This window comes from Saimiri boliviensis, chromosome 14 (assembly GCF_048565385.1).
Source record: "Saimiri boliviensis isolate mSaiBol1 chromosome 14, mSaiBol1.pri, whole genome shotgun sequence".
NCBI classification, from domain to species: domain Eukaryota; kingdom Metazoa; phylum Chordata; class Mammalia; order Primates; family Cebidae; genus Saimiri; species Saimiri boliviensis.
In genome coordinates, this window is record NC_133462.1 from 45,052,418 (window position 1) to 45,074,953 (window position 22,536).

Below are 22,536 nucleotides of genomic sequence, written 5' to 3' on the forward strand. Positions count from 1 at the left end.
CCAGTGCCTCCCCTGCCCATCTGGGGGTGCCCCCAAGTAAACCCTGTGCTCACAGGTTCGGCTTTCTGCCTCTGCTTCCAGGGACCTGACCCGGGGTGGGGTCTTCTCAGGGATTCTGGGGCAGCACATAGACCGTGAAGAACCCGCCCGCCCCGCCCCGCCCCCCCCGCCCCCCCCCCAGCCTGCAGCCCGTTAGAGGAGCAGCAGTGTCGGCGACAGGCAATTCAACAGCTCAGTTTATTAAAGGTGTGTGTGCAGGAGTCAGACAGCTGACGGGGTGTCATCCTTACGCTGGACAGATGGCTTTACATTTAGGGGAGGACAGGCTGTCACTATTTACACGTGTATTTAACACTGCAGAGACCCGGTATAGAAACATGGGGCGGCGGCTAGGGGACTCTGAGACAGACCAGGCGCGTCGTGGGGGCTGGGCTGGGGCAACAGCTGGGGCGGGGTGAGGTAATGCTGTCAGAGCTCGGGCGGCCCATGCTGGGGGGCACGTGTCCCGAGTTCAGCACCCACTTGTGGCGGTGTTGGGGGGCCGGTGGTGGTCACTGTCATCCTCAGGACGCCTCCACCCTCCCTGCATCCTGGCCCCGCAGCCTGACACCCTCCATTTCTTAGGACTGGCCCCAGAGTGTTGGGGGGCAGATGGACCCCTTGTCACCCTGGTGCAGGGAAGCCGGGTGGCAGGCAGGGGCCGCAATGGAATGGAAGCCTTGAGGTGGGCATCATTTGGGTCCTGCTCCCACCTGGACCTGATTGTCCAGAGACCGCTGGCTGCCTGTCCCCTCCTGGAGACAGCCAAGACCAGGCCTTGAGGTGGCTGTGGCCTCGGAGGCAGGGGATGCAGAAGGCAGAAGTGAGCTCAGGACTTGGGGTGAGGGTGGGAGACAGGGCCAGCAGCCATGCTGCGCACCCTGCTGCCGGGCAAGGTGGGTCTTGTCCTCTGGCTCAGCCTTGGAGGAAGTAGGTGCCCGGGGCTGGTCAGAGGGGAGGCAGCACCGGCAGGGTCCAGCCAGACTCAAGTTCTGTGAGCACCAGGCGGCTCCCCTATCATCGCCGCCACCATGCCTGTCCAAGAGGTAGCTCTGGGAGTTCCCCACGGCCCACTTGGGGAAACAGGCACGCAGCCGGGAGAGCACCACCCAGGGTCTCACAGTGCGTGGGAGGGCCGTGCCGCACCTCGTCCCTGCACAACCTGGCCCTGCCACCAGCGACCTGGTGTTGTCTGCAGTTTCCCTACCCTCTGGCCATGTGGGACGAGGCCCACTGGGGTGAAGGTGAGCACGTTTGGCATCCCCAACTCCAAAAGCTCGGAAGAGACCACCAGGGTCCCCCTAAAGCCATGGATGGGGACAGCAAGTTAGATCCCCCCCACCTCCCATGTCCTGAAGAGGGGGTGGGAGGTCGCCCCACTCAGCCTGCATTCTCTCCGCTTTCTGTTCCGGCACCTGCGGCCTCCTCTTCGCCCAGAACGCGACAGGCGCAGCCTCGCCTGCCGCGGCGTTTTAGGGGGAGTGTTTGGCACCTCTAGCACCTGCCTGGTGGTGCCCACTCGGTGACTTAGGCAGGGCGCGGGCCCAGAGCACAGGATGCAGCGTGACAGAGAAGGAGCAGCGTTAACTGGGGTTACAGGCTAGGGTCCACTTCACTCAGCAGCCGTGAGTTGAGGACAGCTCCTCCTGCCAGAAAGCTGGCCCCGTGCATGCTGGGAACGGGTTCGGAGGGATGGTGGTATCCGTGACCGGGCCGGGGTTTCCATCTGCCCAACCCTCAAACTCTGCTTCCCTCCTCCCGGAGAAGGCCCGTGGGGCAGTGAGCGTGTGCCCTCGGCCCGGGCAGATCCGCGCGTGAAGGCAGCGCCTGCCCGAGCTGGGATTCTGCAGAAGAGAGGTCGTTGGCTCCCTCTGCAGGACGAGGCGTCGCCCCAGTCCCAGAGTCCCGCCCCATGCACAAGGCCCAGCTCCAGGCTCCACTGCCAGGGGCCGAAGCACCTGAGCCCCCAGGCCCCTCTGCCAGCTTTCGTCTCATTTGGCACCAGATACTCTCCAGCCAGGTGTTCGCCTGCGGGGAGGCCCCCGGACCTCCCTCCTCGTCCCAGAGTCCCGGTGCCCCCGCCCCAGCTGTGCTGTCCCGAGTCCTAGGGCGTACGATTTACGCATCAAGAGCCGCAAGGGAACAGAAAGCGGACAACGTCAGCAACGGCGCAGTCCTGGGCACTGACCGCGCCCACACGTGGTGGTCTCCGTAAAGTGCAGTCTCCGCTGGGTAGAGTCCAGCGCGGGCGCCGAGCCCAAGGCCTCAGTCTCCTTCCCATTGGTCTCGCCCGCGGCGGCTGGGCTAGGTCGGGACGATCTGACCCCAGCGACCCCTGGGGTCGCCCCAGCTGGCATCCAGCATCCCCTCTGGGGTCTAAATGTCAGCCGTCCCGCCGTCCGCACCAGGGTCCTCTCCCATCGTGCGCAGCCCCCTGCCTTCCAGTCTTCCGCCAGGGAGTGCGGCAGGCATGGGGATCTGTTGGCCCCTGCCCTTCCCACCCCCACCCTCTCGGCTCCACGGGGGAGCTGTCAGGGTTCCCTGAACACCGTCTGGGCGGGGCTTCCCGCCGGGGCTCGGCCACACCCCCACCCCGCACTCCGGCAGCTGGGGCTGAAGATGAAAACAAACCCTGCAAAGCCCTCATTAGCGAATTAGCCGCGGCTGCCGCGATTACAGGCTTCGCCCCTGCGCGCCGTGGAGGCCCCCAGCTGGCAGGCGCCGCCCTCTACCAGCCTCGCCCCACCTGCGGCGGGCGCCGGCACCTTCCCAGTGCTACCCCTTCGGAAGCAGCGGACCGGGACCCAGACCCGGAGGCCGCCCCTCCCTCGCCCGGGGTCAGGCGACGGCTCCCGACAGGGGAAGGGCCGCGCGCTCAGAGCTGGGCCAGGACGCCCGTGCCAGCGCCTCACGGCCGGGACTTCGACCCCACGGCACAGAGGCAAGGTCTTCCGGTGAGGCGCGAAGCCCCCATGGGCTGGGCGTGGGCTCAGAGGGTGGTGGGGCTCGGCTGGGCAGAGGCCCTGGGGCGACCTACGGGGGGCATCTACGGCGCAGGCCCATGGGGCAGCCAGACCCGGACGCAGGGCCGGGAGAGAACGTTCCAGAAAGCCGGCCTAGGCCACTATTCCAGGAGGCTGGCCGAGGCGGTGGCCGGGGCTTTCTCCGCGGCTGAGTCGGTGGTGGCTGCAGCCACCATGGGGCTGGGCACATAATTGAAGGGGGGTACTCGGGCCGAGCGGCTGGGGGAGCCGTGCCGACTGGCGGGGAAGCCCCCTACGGCAACCCCCAGGCCCTCGTGCACGAGGGGTGCGGAGATGGGAGCCTTGGCGAGGCTTGGCCCGTCCACGTCGCTGCCGAGGAGGGGGAGCGGGGCGCCGGCGGGGACTCCGGGGTGCTCCCTGCTCTCCAGGCTCGGGGACGTGCTGGAGTTGGTCTTGGGGGCGGCGACCTCCTCTGTCTGGACGACGGCGTCGCTGGTCTTGCGCGGCGGGGGCGCAGCCGGGGCGTCCTCGGGCGTGGAGCTTCGCAGGGGCAGGGCGGTGGCCGGCAGCGTGCTGCGAAGGATGTGGGGCACGTCCTCGTCTCGGATGCGCCGCCACGTCGTGCCTGGCGCGGCCACTCTGGGGAGCGGCCGGGGCTCCCCGTCGCTGCTGCGGCGCGCGGCGTCGGCGGGGGCGGGGGCGGCGGCGGCGGCGGCGGGGGCCGCGCTGTCGGGCCTGCGGGCCACGCTGATGTGCGGCAGCGACGCGTAGCGCTTGACCGTCTCGGGCCGGGCGGCGGGCGCGCGCACGGGCAGGCGGGACGGGCTCTCCGAGCTGGTGCGCCGGGCGGGGCGCTCGCCGGGGCCGGGTCGGGTCACGGGGGGCCGCTGCGGGGCCGCGGCCTGCCGGGGCGCCGTTCGGAGCTCTTCGCATCGCGAGGAGCAGAGGAAGACGGCGGGCAGCGCGGGTCGGCCGCGGCGGGGCGAGGCGCCCTGGGGTGCAGAGGCCGCGGACTCGGCCGAGGACAGCTCCGAGCGGCGGCGCCGCAAGCCGGGCGACTCCTTGATGAAGGTCAGTTGTCGCCGGAAGCCGGAGCGGTCGGAGGACTCGCTGCCGCTGGAGAGGGCCGAGGCCACGCGCACGAGGCCCAGGCGGCCCCCGCGCGTCCCCGGGCCCGCCTCGGCCCCCGCCCGGCCCCTGGGGCCCGGCTCCGGGACTGCGCGAGCCAGCGCTGGCGGCCCCCGCCGGGCTGGCCTCTGCATGAACGGGATCCGCACGGGCGACCTCTGTGTCTTGTGCTGCTTCGCCAACAGGGTGCGTGCCGGCGTCTTGGGCACTGGGGAGGTCCCGGGGCCGGGTACAGGCCCGGCAGCCTGGGTGACTTGGGGGCGCTTTCTGGGCAGGGGCTGGGAGGCGGGCGAGGTCTGGGAGGAGCTGGAGGAGGGGGTCTTGGCGAGGCGGGCGGGTGGTGTGGCGCTCCTGGGCGGTTGGCTCAGCGTCGCCAGCTCCGAGGTCTTGCCGGGCCGGTGTAGGCTCCTTGACCGCTGCTGTCCGGGGCTGGGGACTTTGGCTGGAGCCGCGGGCTGTGCCAGGCAAGGCGGCGCCACCTTCCGCGGTGTGGTGCGGGGGCCGGGGGTCCCTTTGGGCTGGGCCCGGGGTGCTGGGCTGGGCACATAGATGACTGTTCGTCCCCGGAGCACAGCGGGCACCCCGGGCGTGGTCTTCTGTGTGCCACGTGGCTTCTCGGGGCCCGCAGAGGAACGGGAGCTCCCGCTAGTCTTGGCTGAGGCTGTGCCCCGTTTCTCTGGCCGCCGGGTATTGCCGGTTTCGCCCCCCGCCTGTCGTCCCTTCCTGTGCTTGGAGGGCTGCAGGGTGGAGCCCACCGACAGCCCAGATACGAAGGACAGGATAGAGTCAGACTCAGACGAGGCCTCGCGCGTGGCAGCCGCCGCCTGGTGCAGCCACGTGACGATGGAGTTGGCGCCCTCCTGGATGGCTCGCCACTCCACGCTGTCCAGGTCTGAGGCCCGGTCCGAGCCCGCTGCCTCCTCGCCGCGCTCCCGGGATCCCTCTGCGGGCCGCTCATCCAGCCGCGTGGTGCGGGGCTTGCGGCGCCGCAGGGCGGACACGGGAGGCCGGCGTCTGGGCAGGGCCGAGCTGATGCAGTGCTGCAGCAGCTCCTCCGCGGCCCGAGGGCTAGGCGAGCTGTCAAGGCTGCCTCCCGGGCCCGGGTCCTTGGTGATCGAAGGCTCCCTGTCTCGTGGCCGGCCGGCCGGCGGCGCCGATGTCTCCGGGGGCTCGGGCTCACTGAGGGAGCTGGCCGAGGAGCTCAGGGAGTAGCAGGGCGGGGTCTCGTCTGCGATGAGGCTGGGCTGGGCCCGGGCGGGCGGCAGGGCAGACGGTGCTGCCTTGGACGGGGCGTGGGCCTCCCGACCGTGCGGGCGCTCCCGCGTGAGCGCGCGGGGAATGGCCGATGCGCGCCGGTGAATGGGCGTTGGTGCGGCCGCCGGGGGCTCCTCGTCGGAGTCATTGCCGTAAAAGCAGTACACGGCCTCCTCCGTGGGCGTCGTGAGGCACAGCGACTGGAGTGCCCCATCCCCGCGGGTCCGGCTGGGCTTTGCGCCGTCCTTGTATGCGGGGGTGCTCGGGGGCCGGCCCAGGGGCAGCTCCAGCCCTGCTCGGTTCTTGCCCGCACCCTGGGCCTGCTCCGCGCTGCGGCCGGCGCCTCCCGCCTTGTGCCGGTGCCCCCCGGGCTGCTTGGCCGAGGTGGGGCGGCTGGTGGGTCTCTGCCTGCCCGCTGGTCCCCCAGGCTGGTCTCTGGGGGGTCCCTGCAGCGTTTCGTCGCTGAGGGAGGCGGCGCTGGAGAAGTTGACCGGCGTGCCCTCCGCGGAGTCGGTGCAGGAGTCGTCCTCCTGGGCCCGGGCCGGGGCCGGAGCGGGCACCAACATGTAGACGGGCACGGGCAGCGCGCGGCGACCTGGCACCAGCGCGGAGGCCACCTTGCGCAGCCGGGCAGGCACGGCGGCCCCCAGGCACTCCCGCAGCAGCTCCAGCTCCTGGTCCGCGGCCCCGCGGGGTCGAGAGCCCGTGGGCGCCGGCCCCTCTTCCCGCCGGCGGTGCCCCGCGAAGTGGAGGCCGGCGCCCCCCGCACCCCCACCGCGTTCCGGGCAGGCCGAGGGCAGCAGCCGCAGCTCCACGTCCTGCTGGACATAGTGCTCGTGCAGGGCCAGTGCGCTGAGGCTGGAGGCGCACGAGAAGTTCTCATCCGGCTTCTCCACGGTGAAGCGCACGCTGCCGGCGTCCAGCTCCGACGGGAGCCGGCAGCGCTCGCGGCAGTCCGCAATGTCCAGGAAGCGCTTCACGTAGCTCTCCCACTGCAGGCTGAACTGGCTGGCCTCGGGGGGACCTGCCGGCGCGGGCGCCAGCGGCGGCGTCTTGCTCCGGCTGGGCGGCATGGTCTGCCCAGGGCTGTCGGGCAGCTCGCTAGGGCTGATGGTGCCGCTGCCCTGCCCGCTGCAGGGGTCACTGGGGATGGAGCTGGCTATGGACGGGCTCTCGAAGCTGCCCAGCGAGCTCACAGAGCTGCAGCGGCTGAGCACCAGTGGCGTCTCCTGCACGTAGTTCTCCGACGAGCTGGACGGCGTGGCGTCCTCCACCCCCAGGCCCCGGCCTCGGTTACGCCGGGGAGCCGGGATGGCTACGGGCAGGGAGGCAGCCCCGGGCGCTGTCCACGCACCGTCCAGCTCAGCCTCGCCGGGGCCTGCCTCCTCCAGTCCCTCCAGGGAGGAGTCAGTGTCGTCCAGGTCACCCCCCTCACTGGGGCCTGGGCGACCTGCCGAGGACAGCGAGGACAGGGAGCTGCATCGGGACAGCGAGAGCGGCGCCTCCTGCGCTACCAGCTTCTGCAGTGCCTTACTGGCAGCGGACAGTGGGGCCGCCGCCAGCTTCTCGGGAACCTTGCTCAGAGGGTCTGCCGGCAGCCAGGCCTGCTTTCGGGCCCCTGGAAGGGTCCCAGTCCCCGTGAGGGGCTCTACACCCGCCCTTGTGGCACCCTCGAGCAGCGGCACGTGCTGGTAGGTGGGCGACAGCTTGATGGTACACACACGGGCGTCGCCGGATGCGGCCTCCCTGGCGGGGGCCTCGGCCTGGCTGCCTGGCAGGTCAAGGTCAAGCCGGCTGGGCCGAGGCTGCCCACACCTGGGGTCCTCGCGGCGCGAAGCCAGTGCGGCCAGCGGGCAGGGCTGCATGTGCTCGCGTGGGCAGTACCCGTCGCTGGCACTGCCGCTGTTGAGGCTGTCGTTGGAGAGGCTGGCGTGGGCCGCTTTGAGCCGCAGCAGCCGGTGTCCCCGGTTGCCTGCGTCCCGCCGCCCGCCCTCGGGACCGCGGCATGGCGAGCAAGACTGGGCACGGCCCTCCCGTGGCGCCTCCTGCCCGGGGTCCCCAGAGCTGAGGCTGAAGCTGTCGTCGGAGGAGGTGTGCAGGGCGGAGATGTCCTCTACCAGCTGGTCGATGCGCGCCACTGCAAGCGCCAGCTTGGCCTTGGCCTTGGCCGCCACGGCCGCCTCCCCACTGGCCTCCTTCTCCGCCTCCGTGCCACCGCGGCGCGTGGGCGGGGTGCGGGCCAGCGCCTGCCCCTGCAGGAAGGGGCTGCCCAGAAAGAGTGACAGTGCTGCGGGGCTGGCCGGCTCCGCAGTGGCCGCAGCCGCAGCTAGGGATGACGGTGCGTCGTCGTCGTCAAAGCAGCCCGAGTCGGAAGCATAGTCTTGAGCCAGGCCGTCCAGGTGCCGCAGGGGTGGCAGCGGCTTCTTAGCAGCAGCGTCGGCGGCGGGCAGGCCCTGCTTCTCCAGGTGCTCCAGCGCCTGCGCCAGGTGCCGCGCGTCCAGTTCGGCCTCCAGCGCCCGCTGCTTGCGCACGTACAGGCTGGGCACGCAGCTGCCCGGGGACACGGCGGTGGCGGCCGCCTGGTGCTTGGCGGGCCGGTGGGCCAGCAGGTTGCGCAGGGCGGCGGCGCTGCCCATGGCGATCATCTTGTGTTTGGAGTGCACCAGGTTCCGCAGCATGCCAACGGCGCCCAGGTCCCACAGCAGCTCCTGGTCACGCGCGCTGCGGGCCGACAGGTTCCAGAGTGTGCCGCACGCGTTGCTCACGATGGTCAGGCTGTGCGAGGTCAGGTGCTGCAGCAGCGTCTGCAGACAGTTGTGATCCCGGAGCACCTGCCTGAGGGCACAGGGCGCGTCAGCCTGGTCCACCCCCTGCCCACCCGGGGGTGGGGAGGCCGGATGTGCCAGGGGAAAGTGAACACGGCTTGTTAGGTTTGGATTTCGGAAAGACTGATTTTAGGTATAAGTGTATCCTAACAATTTGCATGAGACAGACTAAAAATACATTGTATTTATTTTTTGAGATGGCATTAAAAAAAGTCCGGATGGACTGGTTCACACCTGGAATCCCAGCACTTTGGGAGGTCAAGGTGGGTAGATCACCCGAGATCAGGAGTTCAAGACCAGCCTGACCAATGTGGTGAAACTCCACCTCTACTAAAAATAACAAAAATTAGCCGGGCGTGGTGGTTCCTGCCTGTAGTCCCAGCTACTCAGGAGGCTGAGGCAGAAGAATCACTTGAACCCAGGAGTGGAGGCTGCTGTGAGCCGAGATCGAGCCCCTGCACCCTAGCCTGGGTGACAGAGCAAGACTCTGCCTCAAAAAAAAAAAAGTAAAAAAAAAAAAGTAAAAAAACAGCATGAAGAATATATCCTCTGTGATACTGGGGATATAGTTATATGGATTCTGTCTATATCTATTTTTTTGAGACAAGTCTCCCTCTGTCACACAGCCTGGCGTGCAGTGCTGGCCTCCTGGCTAACTGCAGCCTCCACCTCCTTGGCTCAGATGATCCTCCGGCCTCAGCCTCCCAAACTGCTAGGATTACAGGCATGAGCCATGATGACCAGCTAAAAATAATGTTTTGTGTTTTTATAAATATGTACATATTTTTATTTTAATAAATATTACTTCTTTAATGATTTTTTTTTCCCCGAGACGGAGTTTCACTCTTGTTGCCCAGGCTGCAGTGCAATGGTGTGATCTTGACTCACCGTAACCTCTACCTCCCGGGTTCAGGCGATTCTCCTGCCTCAGTCTTCTGAGTAGCTGGGATTACAGGCACGTGCCACCATGCCCGGCTGATTTTTGTTTTTTGTTTGTTTTTGTTATTTTTTAAGACAGAGTCTCGCTCTGTCACCCAGGCTGGAGTGCAGTGGCGCCATCTCAGCTCCCTGCAGCCTCTTCCTCCTGGGTTCAAGCGATTCTCTCACCTCAGCCTCCCAAGTAGCTGGGATTACAGGTGCCACGCCCTGCCCCCACCCCACCTAATTTTTGTATTTTTAGTAGCGACGGGGTTTCTTCATGTTGGCCAGGCTGGTCTTGAACTCCTGACCTCAGGTGACCTGCCCACCTTAGCCTCCCAAAGTGCTGGGATCACAGGCGTGAGCCACCGCGCCCGGCCAATAAGTTAATTTTTAGTAGAAATATAGCCATGCAATATTTGGAATGTACTTTTCAATTAAAAGTATTTTTTAATCCCAGCATTTTGGGAGGCCGCGGCGGGTGGATCACGAGGTCAAGAGATGGAGACCAACCTGGCCAACATAGTGAAACCCCGTCCCTACTAAAATATGAAAATAAGCTCGGCGTGGTGGTGCACGCCTGTAGTCACAGCTACTTAGGAGGCTGAGGCACTGGAATTGCCTGAACCCAGGAGGCGGAGGTTGTGGTGAGCCGAGTTTGCGCCATTGCACTCCAGCCTGGTACCTGGAGACAGAGTGAGACTGTCTGAAAAAACAACAAAAAAATATTTTATTTTCATAAATATTCCTCATTAATAGTAAATATTTTAAGGAAGACAATTATATCAATATGATTTAAAATAAATTTGAGATGGGGTCTCACTCCTGTCACCCAGGCTGGAGTGCATTAGCGCGATCACAGCTCACTAGAGCCTCAACCTCCTGTATCAAGCCATCCTTCCACCTCAGCCTCTCCAGTAGCTGGAACTTCAGGCGCACGCCAAGCCCAGCTAATTTTTTTTTCTTTCCTTTCTTTTTTTTTTTTTTTGAGATGGAGTTTCGCTCTTGTTACCCAGGCTGAAGTGCAATGGCGCGATCTCGGCTCACCGCAACCTCCGCCTCCTGGGTTCAGGCAATTCTCCTGCCTCAGCCTCCTGAGTAGCTGGGATTACAGGCACGAGCCACCATGCCCAGCTAATTTTTTGTATTTTTAGTAGAGACGGGGTTTCACCATGTTGACCAGGTTGGTCTCGATCTCTCGACCTCGTGATCCACCCACCTCGGCCTCCCAAAGTGCTGGGATTACAGGCTTGAGCCACCGCGCCCGGCCCTCTTTCCTTTCTTGCTTGAGATAGAGTTTCACTCTTGTCGCCCAGGCTGGAGTGCAATGGTGAGATCTCAGCTCACCGGAACCTCCGCCTCCCAGGTTCAAGCGATCCTCCTGCCTCAGCCTCCCGAGTAGCTGGGATTACAGGTATGTGCCACCATGCCCGGCTAATTTTGTATTTTTAATAGAGACAAGTTTCTCCATGTTGGTCAGGCTGGTCTCAAACTCCCAACCTCAGGTCATTCACCTGCCTCAGCCTCCCAAAGTGCTGAGATTACAGGCATGAACCATCGTGCCCAGCTATTTTTTTTGTGGGGGGAGGAGATGGGGCATGGAGTTTCGCTCGTTGGAATGCTATGGTGTGATCGCGGCTTTGTGAAACCTCCACCTCCCAAGTTCCAGTGACTCTCCTGCCTCAGCGTCCCAACTGGCTGGTATTACAGGCGTGAGCCACCGCGCCTGGTGTATTTCTTTCTTTCTTTTTTTTTTTGTTACCCAGGCTGGAGTGCAATGGCGCGATCTCGGCTCACCGCAACCTCCGCCTCCTGGGTTCAGGCAATTCTCCTGCCTCAGCCTCCCGAGTAGCTGGGATTACAGGCACACACCACCATGCCCAGCTAATTTTTGTATTTTTAGTAGAGACGGGGTTTCACCTTGTTGACCAGGATGGTCTCGATCTCCTGACCTCGTGATCCACCCACTTCGGCCTCCCAAAATGCTGGGATTACAGGCGTGAGCCACTGTGCCTGGTGTATATTTCAAGTAGAGACAGGGGTCTCACTATGTTGGCCAGGCTGGTCTCGAACTCTTGGGCTCTGGTGATCCTCCTGCCTCCCAAGGGCTGGCATTCCGGGCGTGAGGCATCCCGGCCAGCCTGAAGTCATTTTTAATGTCATCTGCATTTGGTGGATCTCATGCAGGATTTGGGGCCTAATTATGCTGAAAATAGCAGTCCCTAGGAAGCCTTAGGACCGTCCATTCACAGGAGGACAGTGCCCATCCCAGACCCTCCGCGCCCACCCGCCCGCCCCCAGCGCGGCTGCCTGGGTGGGGGCTAACCTGTAGTCCTCGCGGGTGGCAATTAGGCTGGACACGTTGCGCAGGATGCCACCACCGCTCTCGATGATGGCCAGCGAGTTGCTCTGGCACTTGTAGGTCAGGGTGCTCACCAGGAAGCCCAGGGCACCGTCCACCTGGCAGATGGCCGCCTTGTTCTCCGTGCTGTGCGCAGACAGGTTCCACAGGGCACTGAGCACGCTCTTCAGAGTGGACTCCTGGGCGGGGGCGGGAGGGGCAGATCAGGGCCTGAGTGGGGCGGGAGGAAAGGCTCCCACCGGCTTTACAGTGAGATTTTTGTTGTTGTTTTTTTTTTTTTTAAAGATGGGGTTTCACCATGTTGGTCAGGCTGGTCTTGAACTCCCGACCTCAGGTGATCGCCCACCTTGGCCTCCCAAGTGCTTGGATTACAGGCGTGAGCCACCATGCCCGGCCTGTTTTATTTTTTATTTTTTGAGATGGACTTCGCTCTCGTTGCCCAGGCTGGAGTGCAGCGGCGGGATCTTGGCTCACCACAACCTCTGCCTCCCGGGTTCAAGTGATTCTCCTGCCTTAGCCTCCTGAGTAGCTGGGATTACAGGCGCACGCCACCACCAGCAGCCATTTTTTTTGTATTTTTTGTAGAGACGGGGGTTTCACCATGTTGAGCAGGGTGGTCTTGAACTCCTGACCTCAGGTGATCCTCCTGCCTTGGCCTCCCAAGGTGCTGGGATTACAGGCGTGAGCCACCGAGCTTGCCCATCATCAGTGAGGTTTTTCTTTGAGATGCAGCCTTGCTCTGTGGCCCAGGCTGGAGTGCAGTGGTGAGATCTCAGCTCACTGCAACCTCAGTCTCCCGGGTTCAAGCGATTCTTCTGCCTCACCCTCCTGAGTAGCTGGGATTACAGGCGCCCGCCACCACGCCTGGCTGATTTTTTTTCTTCTCATAGAGACAGGATTTGACTATGTTGGCCAAACTGGTCTAGAACTCCTGATGTCAAGTGAGCCACCGCGCCCAGCTTACACTCACTCTCAGAGAGCAGTGACACGAAGAGGGAGACGCCGCCCACCTGAGGCTGGACCACCTGCTAAGCAGTGAGTTGTTCAACTTGATTTCCTCCCAAGTCGGAAAGCTCACCCCTTGCCGCCATTGTCTCCCTACCCAGTGACTGAAGAACCGTGGCTGTTCCCCTCCCTCAACCCCTGCTCCCCACCAGGTGCCCACCTTGGTGGCCCGTAGGACACACTGCACCAGGGCGGCCACACTGCCCGCCTCCCTCAGCACCTTCTTGCTGTTGATGTCGGCCCGCCAGGAGAGGTTGCGGAGGATGCTGGACACCACCTGGGCAGGATGAGGGGCAGGTGTGGTGGGACTAGGGTCCAGGCCCCCCCAGACCCCCCAGCAAGTGTCAGGCTGCATAGAGTCGGGCGGGACCCCCCCACCCCCCACCAGTCCATCACACCCTGGGGAGGGGCCCGTGCCCAACAGGGATGCCATGGAAGGCCGTCCAGCGCCCTGTACCTGGTGGAGCTCCTCACTGTCTGAGGCCAGCTGGGCCACGATGGCCTCCATGCAGCCCCGGCGCGCACACAGTGTGGCCTGTGAGGGGGTGACACAGCCAGGGTCACGGGGTGGAGCAAGGAGACCACGCCCCTTACCACCTTCCAGCCCTGTCTGCGTGCTACAGCTGCAAACCTGGAACCCTGCTGGACCTGAGCGCCGCAGGGGAGGGTTAGCCCATGCTCAGGTCAGGAAGCTGAGGCCCCAACCGGGACGGACACATAGCCTCCGGGGCCCAGAGGCCCCCTCTAAGATGAGGCCCGTTTTCTGCAGAGGCAGCAGCAGGGCAGCTGTGAGGACACGGCTGGGTGGAGGAAGTTCAGCACGGGCCCCCACCGCCCCCCCAACCTCACTCTGGGCCTCAGTCTACCTGTCTGTAAGTTAGGGACAATTTGGCCCCAGCTCCCAGGCTGTTTCAAAGCCAGGATGAGCTAGAAGGCGGCTCCGCTTGCCCCCGCAAGCCGGGATGAGGAGCGCACCAGCCGCACCACCCGCTGCCCCAGGTACCTTGTTGGCCACGTCCCCGAAAGTGAGGTTGGTAAGGGTCATGCCCGCGTAGCGGCGCAGCGCCAGGTTCAGCGGGTCCCGGGTCATCTTGTGCATCTCGTAGTCGACCTGCAGCAGCTCCGCCACGGCCTGCAGCCCGCCTGTGGGGACCCAGTGAGGTTGGTAAACGGCGGGGACACCCTGCCTTGCACCCCTGCCCAGACGCCCTTCCTACCCCAGACCTGCCCTCTCAAGTCCCCCTTCCAGGCTTAACTCTGAGCCCTCCTCCAGGAGCTGGTATGGTCTCACCCTGCTGCCAAACCCACCGGGGGTACCCCCGTTGCCCTGTGACTGCCACCCCCGCCTCCTGCAGCCCTCAGCCTGGCTCACACTTCCTCCAGCCGCTGGCCCTCTGCAGCCGCTCCCCCTGCCTGGAATGCTCTTCCCTGCCCTGTGTGATAGGTGCCTTAGGGAAGACCCCTGAGTCCCCCAATAATCCCCGGCAAGACCATCAGATGGAGAGCTGTGTCCCCAGGAGAATCGCTTGACCCAGGAGGCACAGGCTACAGTGAGCCGAGACCGCGCCACTGCACTCCAGCCTGGGCGACAGAGCAAGACTCCATCTTAAAATAAAGGAGCCAACCTCTTGACACAGACTATGACGTGGGTGCCCCTTGAGGACATCACGCTCCGTGGGAGAAGCCAGGTATGAACGAACAAATCCTGGGTAATTCCACCCCTAGGAGGTCTAGAGCCATCAGATTCACGGGGACAGGGTACTGCCAGGCGCTGGGGATAGGATGGGCAGCAAATATTTCACGGGGACAGAGTTTGAATTTGTGAAGACAAAAAGTTACCAGGCACAGTGGCTCACGCCCGTGATCCCAGCACTTTGGGAGGCCAAGGCGGGCAGATCACCTGAGGTCAGGAGTTTGAGACCAGCTGACCAACCTGGCAAAACCCTGTCTCTACTAAAATTACAAAAATTAGCCAGGCATGGTGGTGGGCACCTATAGCTACTCAGGAGGCTGAGGCAGGAGTACCGCTTGAACTTGGGAGGTGGAGGTTGCAGTGAGCCGAGATCACACCATTGCACTCTAGTCTGGGCGACAGAGTGAGACTCTCTCAAAAAAAAAACCAAAAGTTGGCCGGGCGCAGTGGCTCATGCCTGTAATCCTAGCACTTTTGGGAGGCCGAGGTGGGTGGATCACCTGATGTCAGGAGTTCGCGCACAGCCTGGCCAACTTGCTGAAACCCCCATCTCTATAAAAAATTATTTGAAAAAAAGTTACGGCTCTGAAGATTTTTTGTTTTTGAGACAGGGTCTGCCTCTGCTGCCCAGTCTGGAATGTAGTGGCACGATCATAGCTCATGGCACCTTTGACCTCCTGAGCTCAAGAGCTCCTCCCACCTCAGCCTCGTAGCTGGGACTAGTTATTTTATTTTATTTTATTTTATTTTATTTTATTTATTTATTTTTTTTTTTGAGACGGAGTTTCGCTCTTGTTACCCAGGCTGGAGTGCAATGGCGCGATCTCGGCTCACCGCAACCTCCGCCTCCTGGGTTCAGGCAATTCTCCTGTCTCGGCCTCCTGAGTAGCTGGGATTACAGGCACGCACCACCATGCCCAGCTATTTTTTTTTGTATTTTTAGTAGAGACGGGGTTTCACCATGTTGACCAAGATGGTCTCGATCTCTCGACCTTGTGATCCACCCGCCTCGGCCTCCCAAAGTGCTGGGATTACAGGCTTGAGCCACCGCGCCCGGCCTATTTTATTTTTTTTTATAGTGGTGGGGTCTTACTATGTTGCCCAGCCTGGTCTCAAACTCCTGGGCTAAAGTGATCCTCCTGCCTCAGCCTCCCAGAGTGCTGGGATTACAGTTGTGAGCAGCCTTATCCTGCCTCCATTACTGTTATATAGACAAAGAGAAGGTTATGTCCCCAAACATAAAACACCACCCACAGTTCCTATTCTGTGCCTGTCTTGTATCTTTGCTGTTCCCTGTTCTGAGCCCCAGGGAAACTATGGCTGAAAGCCGCCCCCAGAGGCCTTGAACCAAACGGGGAGGCCACAGGCAGCTCATGGGGACGGTGGGCCCAGAATGACGGTCCACTCACAACAGGTGCTCGGTGACTCCAGGGAGTATGTCCCTTAGCAGCTGCGGAGACACCAGGGGGCCTGGAGGGCGGCTCCCCAGAGGGGCAGGGGCACTCACCTAACTCGTTCATGGCACGGCGGTATTCCTCGTCAAAGGACAGCTTCATCACTGCACAGGTGGCCTGGCAGATCTGTGGCTCGATGGGGACCGGGGCTGTGGGAAAGGGACCAGATCAGCCCCCCGTTCCTGAGAAATGTCTCAGGTGACTCCCAGGAGTCACCCCCCCAAACCTGAAGAATCCCAGGAGCTTTGCAAACGGCTGCAGAGCTGAGACTTCCTTTCCCAGCCTCTCTAAGATGGGATGAAGGGGTGGCCTCCTTCACTCAGCTTGGGAAGGGACGTGAGGCAGTTCCTGGAGCTCACCTTTTAGCTGTGCCCCTGTCCTTTTTAAAAAATCAAAATTCTGAGACAAGGCCTCCCTCTGTTGCCCAGGCTGGAGTGCAGTGGCGTGATCTCGGATCACTGCAGCCTCAAATTCTTGGGCTCAAGCAATTCTGCTTCAGCCTCCCAAAGTGCTGGGATTACTGGAGTGAGAGTCACCGCGCCCAGCCTTGTATTAACGTTGAGGTCAACTGCCTCCAACTCCAGAAGGCAGCAGGTTTCAGGCGCCCCATCCCCAGGGGAAGTCCTGGCTGCGCCTTAACCGCGCAGGCGCCCCCCACCCCCACCCCCACCCCCACCCCCACCCCCACCCCAAGGCCAGGCACTCACCGCCACTGGCGCCGCCGCCGCCGCCGCCGCCTCCGCCTCCCCCTCCCTCGGGCCCGCCCTCCCGGGCCTGCAGCCAGTCCCAGCACGTCTCGCAGTAGGCGCGGATCTGCTCCAGCACGTGCAGGACGCGCATCTCCTTGCGCGCCAGCCCCTGGTCCGGCTGCGAGAAGACGATGTTGTGCAGCGCCGCATTGGCACGCATGCGTGCGTCCTTGGCGCCCGGTGCCCCTGGAGCCCCGGCGCGACCCCCGGCCTCGGTGCCGGTGCCGTGGAGGATTTGCAGCAGCAGCGGCAGGCAGCCCGAGCGGCGCATGGCCACGCAGCTCTCCGGCGAGCTGGACATGGCCAGCAGCGTGCGCGCCGTATCCTCCTGGTCGCGTGTCGCCAACATGGACAAGAGCCAGAAGACCACCTCCACCTGGTGGGGGGAGGGGAGGGTCACGGTCAGGGTGGGGTACCTCACCTGCCGCCGGACATCTGGAAACCTGGTCGGAGCCCTGTCCCTGTCCCACCCCAAGTGCAGCCCCATGCACACCTGGGGGACGGATCGGGGACCAGGGAGGCGGCTAACCCCCCTTACTCGGCATTCCTAGGGTGGCCGTGCACAGCCAAGGGCCTCTACAGGGATGTCTACGGTGCGCCCTGGCCCCAGCTACGGGACGCGTTTCCCCATCAACATCGCCAGGCCCCCAGCTTCTTCATGAGCTGCACTCCAGGGGGGCTTTCCTACACCCGAGGTGGTGCTGGATGGAGGCATGGGAGGGCACCACAACTGACAGGGACGCAGGTCCGATCCTCCTCAACCCAGACAACCGACTCCCACCTCACGGTAGACCCTCCCTCTCACCTTGCTGTTGCCTGGCTGAGGGGTGCCATCTTCTGGGTGTGTGGGGACCTCTGTCTCGGGATCCTCGTCCACCGGCACCGACTTCACCGCCAGCAAGGCCTGCCAGAGAGCACCAGGCTCAGGGGTACAGTCCAAGAGCACCCCAAAAAGCACCCAATTTGCCGATGCTAGCTGCTCGCCCATGATGTGGGTGGGGGCAGGCAGGACCCTAGGAGTCCTGTTCTATCTGGGCCGACACCACCCCTGGGCCCTGACTCCGCGCCACCCAGTACCTGGGGCTCCGTCTGCTGCACTCGGTCCTGTGCCTCCAGCAGCTCCTTGTCAATCTGCTCCAGGCGTGAGGCACGGATCTGCTCAGGAGAACATCAGGGCTAGGGCTGGGACTGACCCCGCCCCCAGCTCCAACCCCGCCTTCTGCCTCAGATGACTCCACCCCCGGCTCCGACCCCACCTTCTGCCTCGGATGACTGCCCCCAACTCGGATCCCTTCTCCCTGGGATGACTCCGCCCCCGGCTCCGACCCCGCCTTCTGCCTCAGATGACCCCGCCCCCAGCTCCGACCCCGCCTTCTCCCTGGGATGACTCCGCTCCCAGCTCCTACTCCACCTTTGGCCTCAGATGGCACCGCCCCCGTCTCCAACCCTGCCTCTCCCTGGGATGACCCCGCCCCTGGCTCTGACCCCGCCTTCTGCCTCGATGACCCCACTCTCGGCTCCGACCCCGCCTCTCCCTGGGATGGCCCCGCCCCTGGCTCTCACCCTGCCTTCTGCCTCGGATGACCCCACCCCTGGCTTTGACCCCGCCCCCGGCTCTGACCTGGCCTTCTGTCTCAATGACCCCACCTCTCCCTGGGACGACCCCGCCGCCCCGGGTTCTGACCCCGCCTTCTGCCTCGGATGACCCCGCCCCCGGCTCTGACCCCGCCTTCTGCCTCAGATGACCCCACCCCTGGCTCTGACTCCACCTTCTGCCTCAATGACCTCTCAGCTCCGACCCCGCCTCTCCCTGGGATGGCCCCGCCCCTGGCTCTGACCCTGCCTACTGCCTTCGATGACCCCGCCCCCGCTCCAACCCCGCCTCTCCCTGGGATGACCCTGCCTTCTGCCCCGGATGACCCCGCCCCTGCTCTAACCTCACCTCTCCCTGGGATGACCCCGCCCTGGGCTCTGACCCCGCCCCAGGCTCTAACACCGCCTTCTGCAATGACCCCGCCCTGGGCTCCAACCCCGCCGTGGGATCCGGCCCCACCTTCTGCCTCTGATGACCCCGCCCCTGGCTCTGACCCCGCCTTCTGCCTCGATGACCCCACCCTCGGCTCCGACCCCGCCTTCTGCCTCGGATGACCGTGCCCTAGGCTCCGACCCCGCCTCTCCCTGCGATGACCCCGCCCCCGGCTCTGACCCCGCCTTCTGCCTCGGGTGACCCCACCCCTAGCTCTGACCCCGCCTTCTGCCTCGATGACCCCGCCGTGGGCTCTGACCCCGCCTTCTGCCTTGGGTGACCCCGCCCCCGGCTCTGACCCCGCCTTCTGCCTCGGGTGATCCCCACCCCTGGCTCTGACCCCGCCTTCAGCCTCGATGACTCCGCCCTCGGCTCCAACCCCGCCCTGGGCTCTGACCCCGCCTTCTGCCTCGGATAACCCCACCCCTGGCTCTGACCCTGCCTTCTGCCTCGATGACCCCACCCTCGGCTCCGACCCCGCCTCTCCCTGGGATGGCCCCGCCCCCGGCTCCGACCCCGCCCCTCCCTGGGACGACCCCGCCCCCGACTCAGATCCCACCTTCTCCCCGGGATGACCCCACCCTGGGCTCTGATCTTGCCTCTCCCCGGGATGACGCCCCCCCCACCCCACCGAGCTCTGACCACGCCTTCTGCCTGGGATGACCCCCGTCCTGAGCTCTGACCCCACCTCCCTGGGATGACCCTGCCCTGGGCCCCAACCCTGCCTCTCCCTTGGATAACCCCACCTGGAAAGACTTCATCCTGGGCTCTGACCCTGCCTCTTCCTGGGATGACCTCGCCCTGGACACTGACTCTGCCTCCTCCCTGATCCAGCCCTGCGTGCACCCTAAGCCCTGCCCCCTAAGATATGACCCCACCCACTGTCTAAAGCCCTGCTTTATCATTCTAGCCCCCACCCTATCTAGCCCATCCCAGGCTCTGACTCCTCCCACGTCTCACTTGGGCTCCACCCAGAACCTAGACCTCGTCCTTCTAGGCCCCACCTATCCCCCCCCATCTGGCCGGCCCACAGGCCACGCCACCAGCCACTGTCCCATCGCACCACCCTTGTGCTCAGGCTGTGCCCTGAGCCGCCTCTGGGCACCCACCAACACCTCCAGCTTCTGGTCCCGCCTCCGGAACCAGACCCCTCCAACCCAGGAGGCCTAAAGCTCCTCCCATTACCCCAGCCCCCGCCCATGATAATCTCGGCATTCCGAGTCGCCCACCGGCACAGGACCCCGCCTACCGCCGCACCTGCGCCCGCTGCACCATCTCGTCCGAGGTGCCAAAGCGCTCCTCCATCAGCGAGCGGATGTGCTGGGCCTCGAACTCCAGCTGCTGCCGTATCAGGTCCATCTGCATCGAGAACTGCTGGGGAGAGCGGGAGGGCCACAGTGAGGAGCGCCGGGGTTGGGTCCCGTTCCTCCCCACGCCGCTTCCCGAACCCGGGGTGGCTCGGGCGCGCTGCCCCCTGGCTCCCCAGCTCTCTCACTGTCTCCACGTGCGGCAGCTCGTCCAGGCGCTTGGACAGGCCCTGCAGCTGAGAGTAGTACCAGAGCTTCTCCTTCTCCTCCTTCTCAATCTCATTCAGCAGGAAACACCTGGGGGAGAAGGTCAGGGAGGGCGGCCCCGTGTATATGTGATGTTTATTCTGATGTCCGTCATCACTTGTTGGCGCTCACTGTATGCCAAGTCTAGCAGGCAGCAAGGCAATGTCTTTCCCGTAGCACTCCCCGCGCTGGGGTAAGCAGGGGGTGCTGAAATTAACTGGCGGATGCAAACAATTAACTCAAAGGAGAGAAAGCAGTCTGGGCAACATAGCCAGAACCCCTCTCTAAAAAGAAAATGATTTTTTAAATAGCCGGTCATCCCAGCACTTTGGGAGGTCAAGGTGAGCAGATCACCTGAGGTCGGGAGTTCCAGACCAGCCTGGCCAACATGGAGAAACCCCATCTCTACTAAAAACACAAAATTAGACGGGCATGGTGGTTCACGTCTGTAATCCCAGCTACTCGGGAGGCTGAGGGAGGAGAATTGCTTGAACACGGGAGGCGGAGGTTGTGGTTAGCCAAGATCCCACCATTGCACTCTAGCCTGGGCAACAAGAATAAAACTCCGTCTCAAAAAAAAAAAAGGAGAAAGCAATTCCTTTGGAAATTCTCATCCTTGAAGATAGACTGAGGGAGCCTGTTCTGCCTCGAACACTTTTCCCATACTTGCTCACCTCCCTCCAGCTTACAAAGCAGCTTCAGGCTCAAAGTGCCCCAGGTGCAACAGAGATGTCCCTTAACCGCGTGTGGGAGACACGGCCACTCCCATTTTACAGGGCAGGAGTCAGACTGGGAGGGTTTAGGGGAGCTGAGTGAGATCCCACAGCAGAGCACAGACAACTCCATGCTGCTCTTGCAGCGGCCCCGGCCGACCCCACACGACCGGGCTGAGCAGCACAGGGTGCCTGGACCCTGCCGCCCTCTGCTGGCCCTCAGCCCATGTTTCTTGGGTCACAGCTCGCTCTCTACAAAGACTGCTTTGAGCCCCTCTGGCTCCAGGCCTGGCTGAACCCTGGCACTGGACACAGCCTGGTCCCTGGCGACGCCTGCATGTCCCGGACCCCTGGGGACGTCGCCAAGGAGCCTTTCTCTCAGCCAGGAACCTCCCCCATCCTCTTTGCACCCCCGCTGTGGTCAGCCAGGCCGTAGAGGGGGCGGAGAGCCACGTGCGGAAGAGGCTTCGAGGTGGGCGGGGTTTGCTCGGTGGGCGGTACCATATGCGAGTGGGTGGGGCGTGTGGGGGTGTGGGCGGAGCCATATGAGAGTAGACGAATTAGAGGGCAGAGCCCGCCGGGGGCGGAGTCATGCGCTGGCTGACCAAGGCCCGGGTCCCACGTGCGCTCACCGTTCCCGGTCCAGTTCCTCCAGCAGCCGGATGGTGGCCCGGCTCAGCTCCCCAAAGCTGTCTTTAGAGGGCCCGGGGCCATGTACCGGGCTGCCCTCCGGGGTCCGGGCGGCAGGCTCCGGGCCCAGGGCGGGCGGCTGGAATTTGAGGTTGTACAGGCTGGTGATGTCCATCTGCAGGGCTGGATGGGCAGAGAGGGCGGAGGTCAGCGGCCCTGCCTGCCTCTCCCCGCAGCCTCCCTCGCTCCCTCCGGGCGTGGCCCCAGTGCTCACCCTTCAGCTGCTCTAGCACCTCCGTCTGTCCCGAGGACACCAACACTCGGGCCTCCTGCTCCAGCTTCCCCTGTAGATGCTTCAAGACTTCCTGCAGGGGCGGGGGGAAAAGGTGGGGAGGCATTGGCCACTGCACTGGGCTGCCGGAGGCTACCTCCTGGGACCTGAGCCACCTCCTCCATGCAGGGCCCCACCTTCATGCCCGACGTCTCTGTCTGCAGCTTGGACAGGTGGCTGGAGTTGTCCCGGAGCTCCTGCCTCAGGTGGCTGTTCTCAGCCTTCAAGGCCTCCACCTGCCGCACCAGCTGCTCGTAGGATGCCACGGAGCTCGTCATCTTCAGCTCCTGCAGCGTCTGGAATCACAGGGTCAGAGGGTTCAGCTGAGGGTCTGGGGAGGGTGCCGTGATCTCTTCCGGATGGCCCCTGACCTAAGGCCCGGCCCTCCTGCCTGATCCTGGGTTGGGATTCCCAGGCAGGAGTCACTGGTGTGGATCAGTAACAGGCCCAGGTGGTGCTGTCCAGGAATCTGGGGCACAGAGGGGCAGGTGAAGTTAGACAGGTGGCCCAGATGGGAGACAAAGGGGCCACGTACAGACACCTGAACGTCCAACTGACCAGCCGACCGACAGACAGACGGCCTCTCCTTCCCAGCCTCTAGGACACATCCTGACAGCTCGCCCAACAAACACACAGGCAGCTGGGACCGCCTAACATAGTGGGCCCACTGGCCAGCACAGCACCCCCAGGCTCACAGCCAGAGAGGGCGACAGACAGACAGACAGACAGACAGGACCCTCCCCCACAAAAGCATAGCCTGCCTAGAGACTGACAGCCAGACACGCTGGGCAGACAGACCACCAGCAGGCCCTGCCGATGGACAATAAAAACACCATGAAGGTCAGCGGGTGACACCCAAGATGTGCAGAAAT

General features: G+C 63.6%; 1 protein-coding gene and 1 long non-coding RNA gene across 5 annotated transcripts in view; one reads left to right on the top strand and one right to left on the bottom strand.

Moving 5' to 3' along the window:
- Positions 1-218: 218 nt before the first annotated feature.
- APC2 (APC regulator of WNT signaling pathway 2) overlaps positions 219-22,536 on the bottom strand; it is a 28,211-nt gene continuing 5,893 nt past the window's right edge. For 3 of the 4 annotated variants that reach the window (XM_039465952.2, XM_039465954.2, XM_039465955.2), the window contains exons 2-15: positions 21,802-21,960; positions 21,608-21,698; positions 21,336-21,516; positions 19,933-20,041; positions 19,695-19,811; positions 17,489-17,566; positions 17,217-17,315; positions 16,370-16,787; positions 15,716-15,811; positions 13,519-13,658; positions 12,973-13,050; positions 12,676-12,792; positions 11,475-11,689; positions 219-8,240 (exon numbers count right to left, since the gene is read on the bottom strand). In XM_039465952.2, coding sequence (XP_039321886.2) covers positions 3,164-8,240; positions 11,475-11,689; positions 12,676-12,792; positions 12,973-13,050; positions 13,519-13,658; positions 15,716-15,811; positions 16,370-16,787; positions 17,217-17,315; positions 17,489-17,566; positions 19,695-19,811; positions 19,933-20,041; positions 21,336-21,516; positions 21,608-21,698; positions 21,802-21,960 — 6,975 coding nt within the window. In that variant the 3' untranslated portion in view covers positions 219-3,163. The remainder of the gene's footprint in view (positions 8,241-11,474; positions 11,690-12,675; positions 12,793-12,972; positions 13,051-13,518; positions 13,659-15,715; positions 15,812-16,369; positions 16,788-17,216; positions 17,316-17,488; positions 17,567-19,694; positions 19,812-19,932; positions 20,042-21,335; positions 21,517-21,607; positions 21,699-21,801; positions 21,961-22,536) is intronic. The other variant, XM_039465953.2, reaches the window with a different exon arrangement.
- On the top strand, positions 2,943-12,438 carry LOC141581052 (uncharacterized). The gene is made up of 3 exons (XR_012513493.1): positions 2,943-2,993; positions 10,465-10,562; positions 12,401-12,438. It is a non-coding gene; the product is annotated as an uncharacterized LOC141581052 (long non-coding RNA).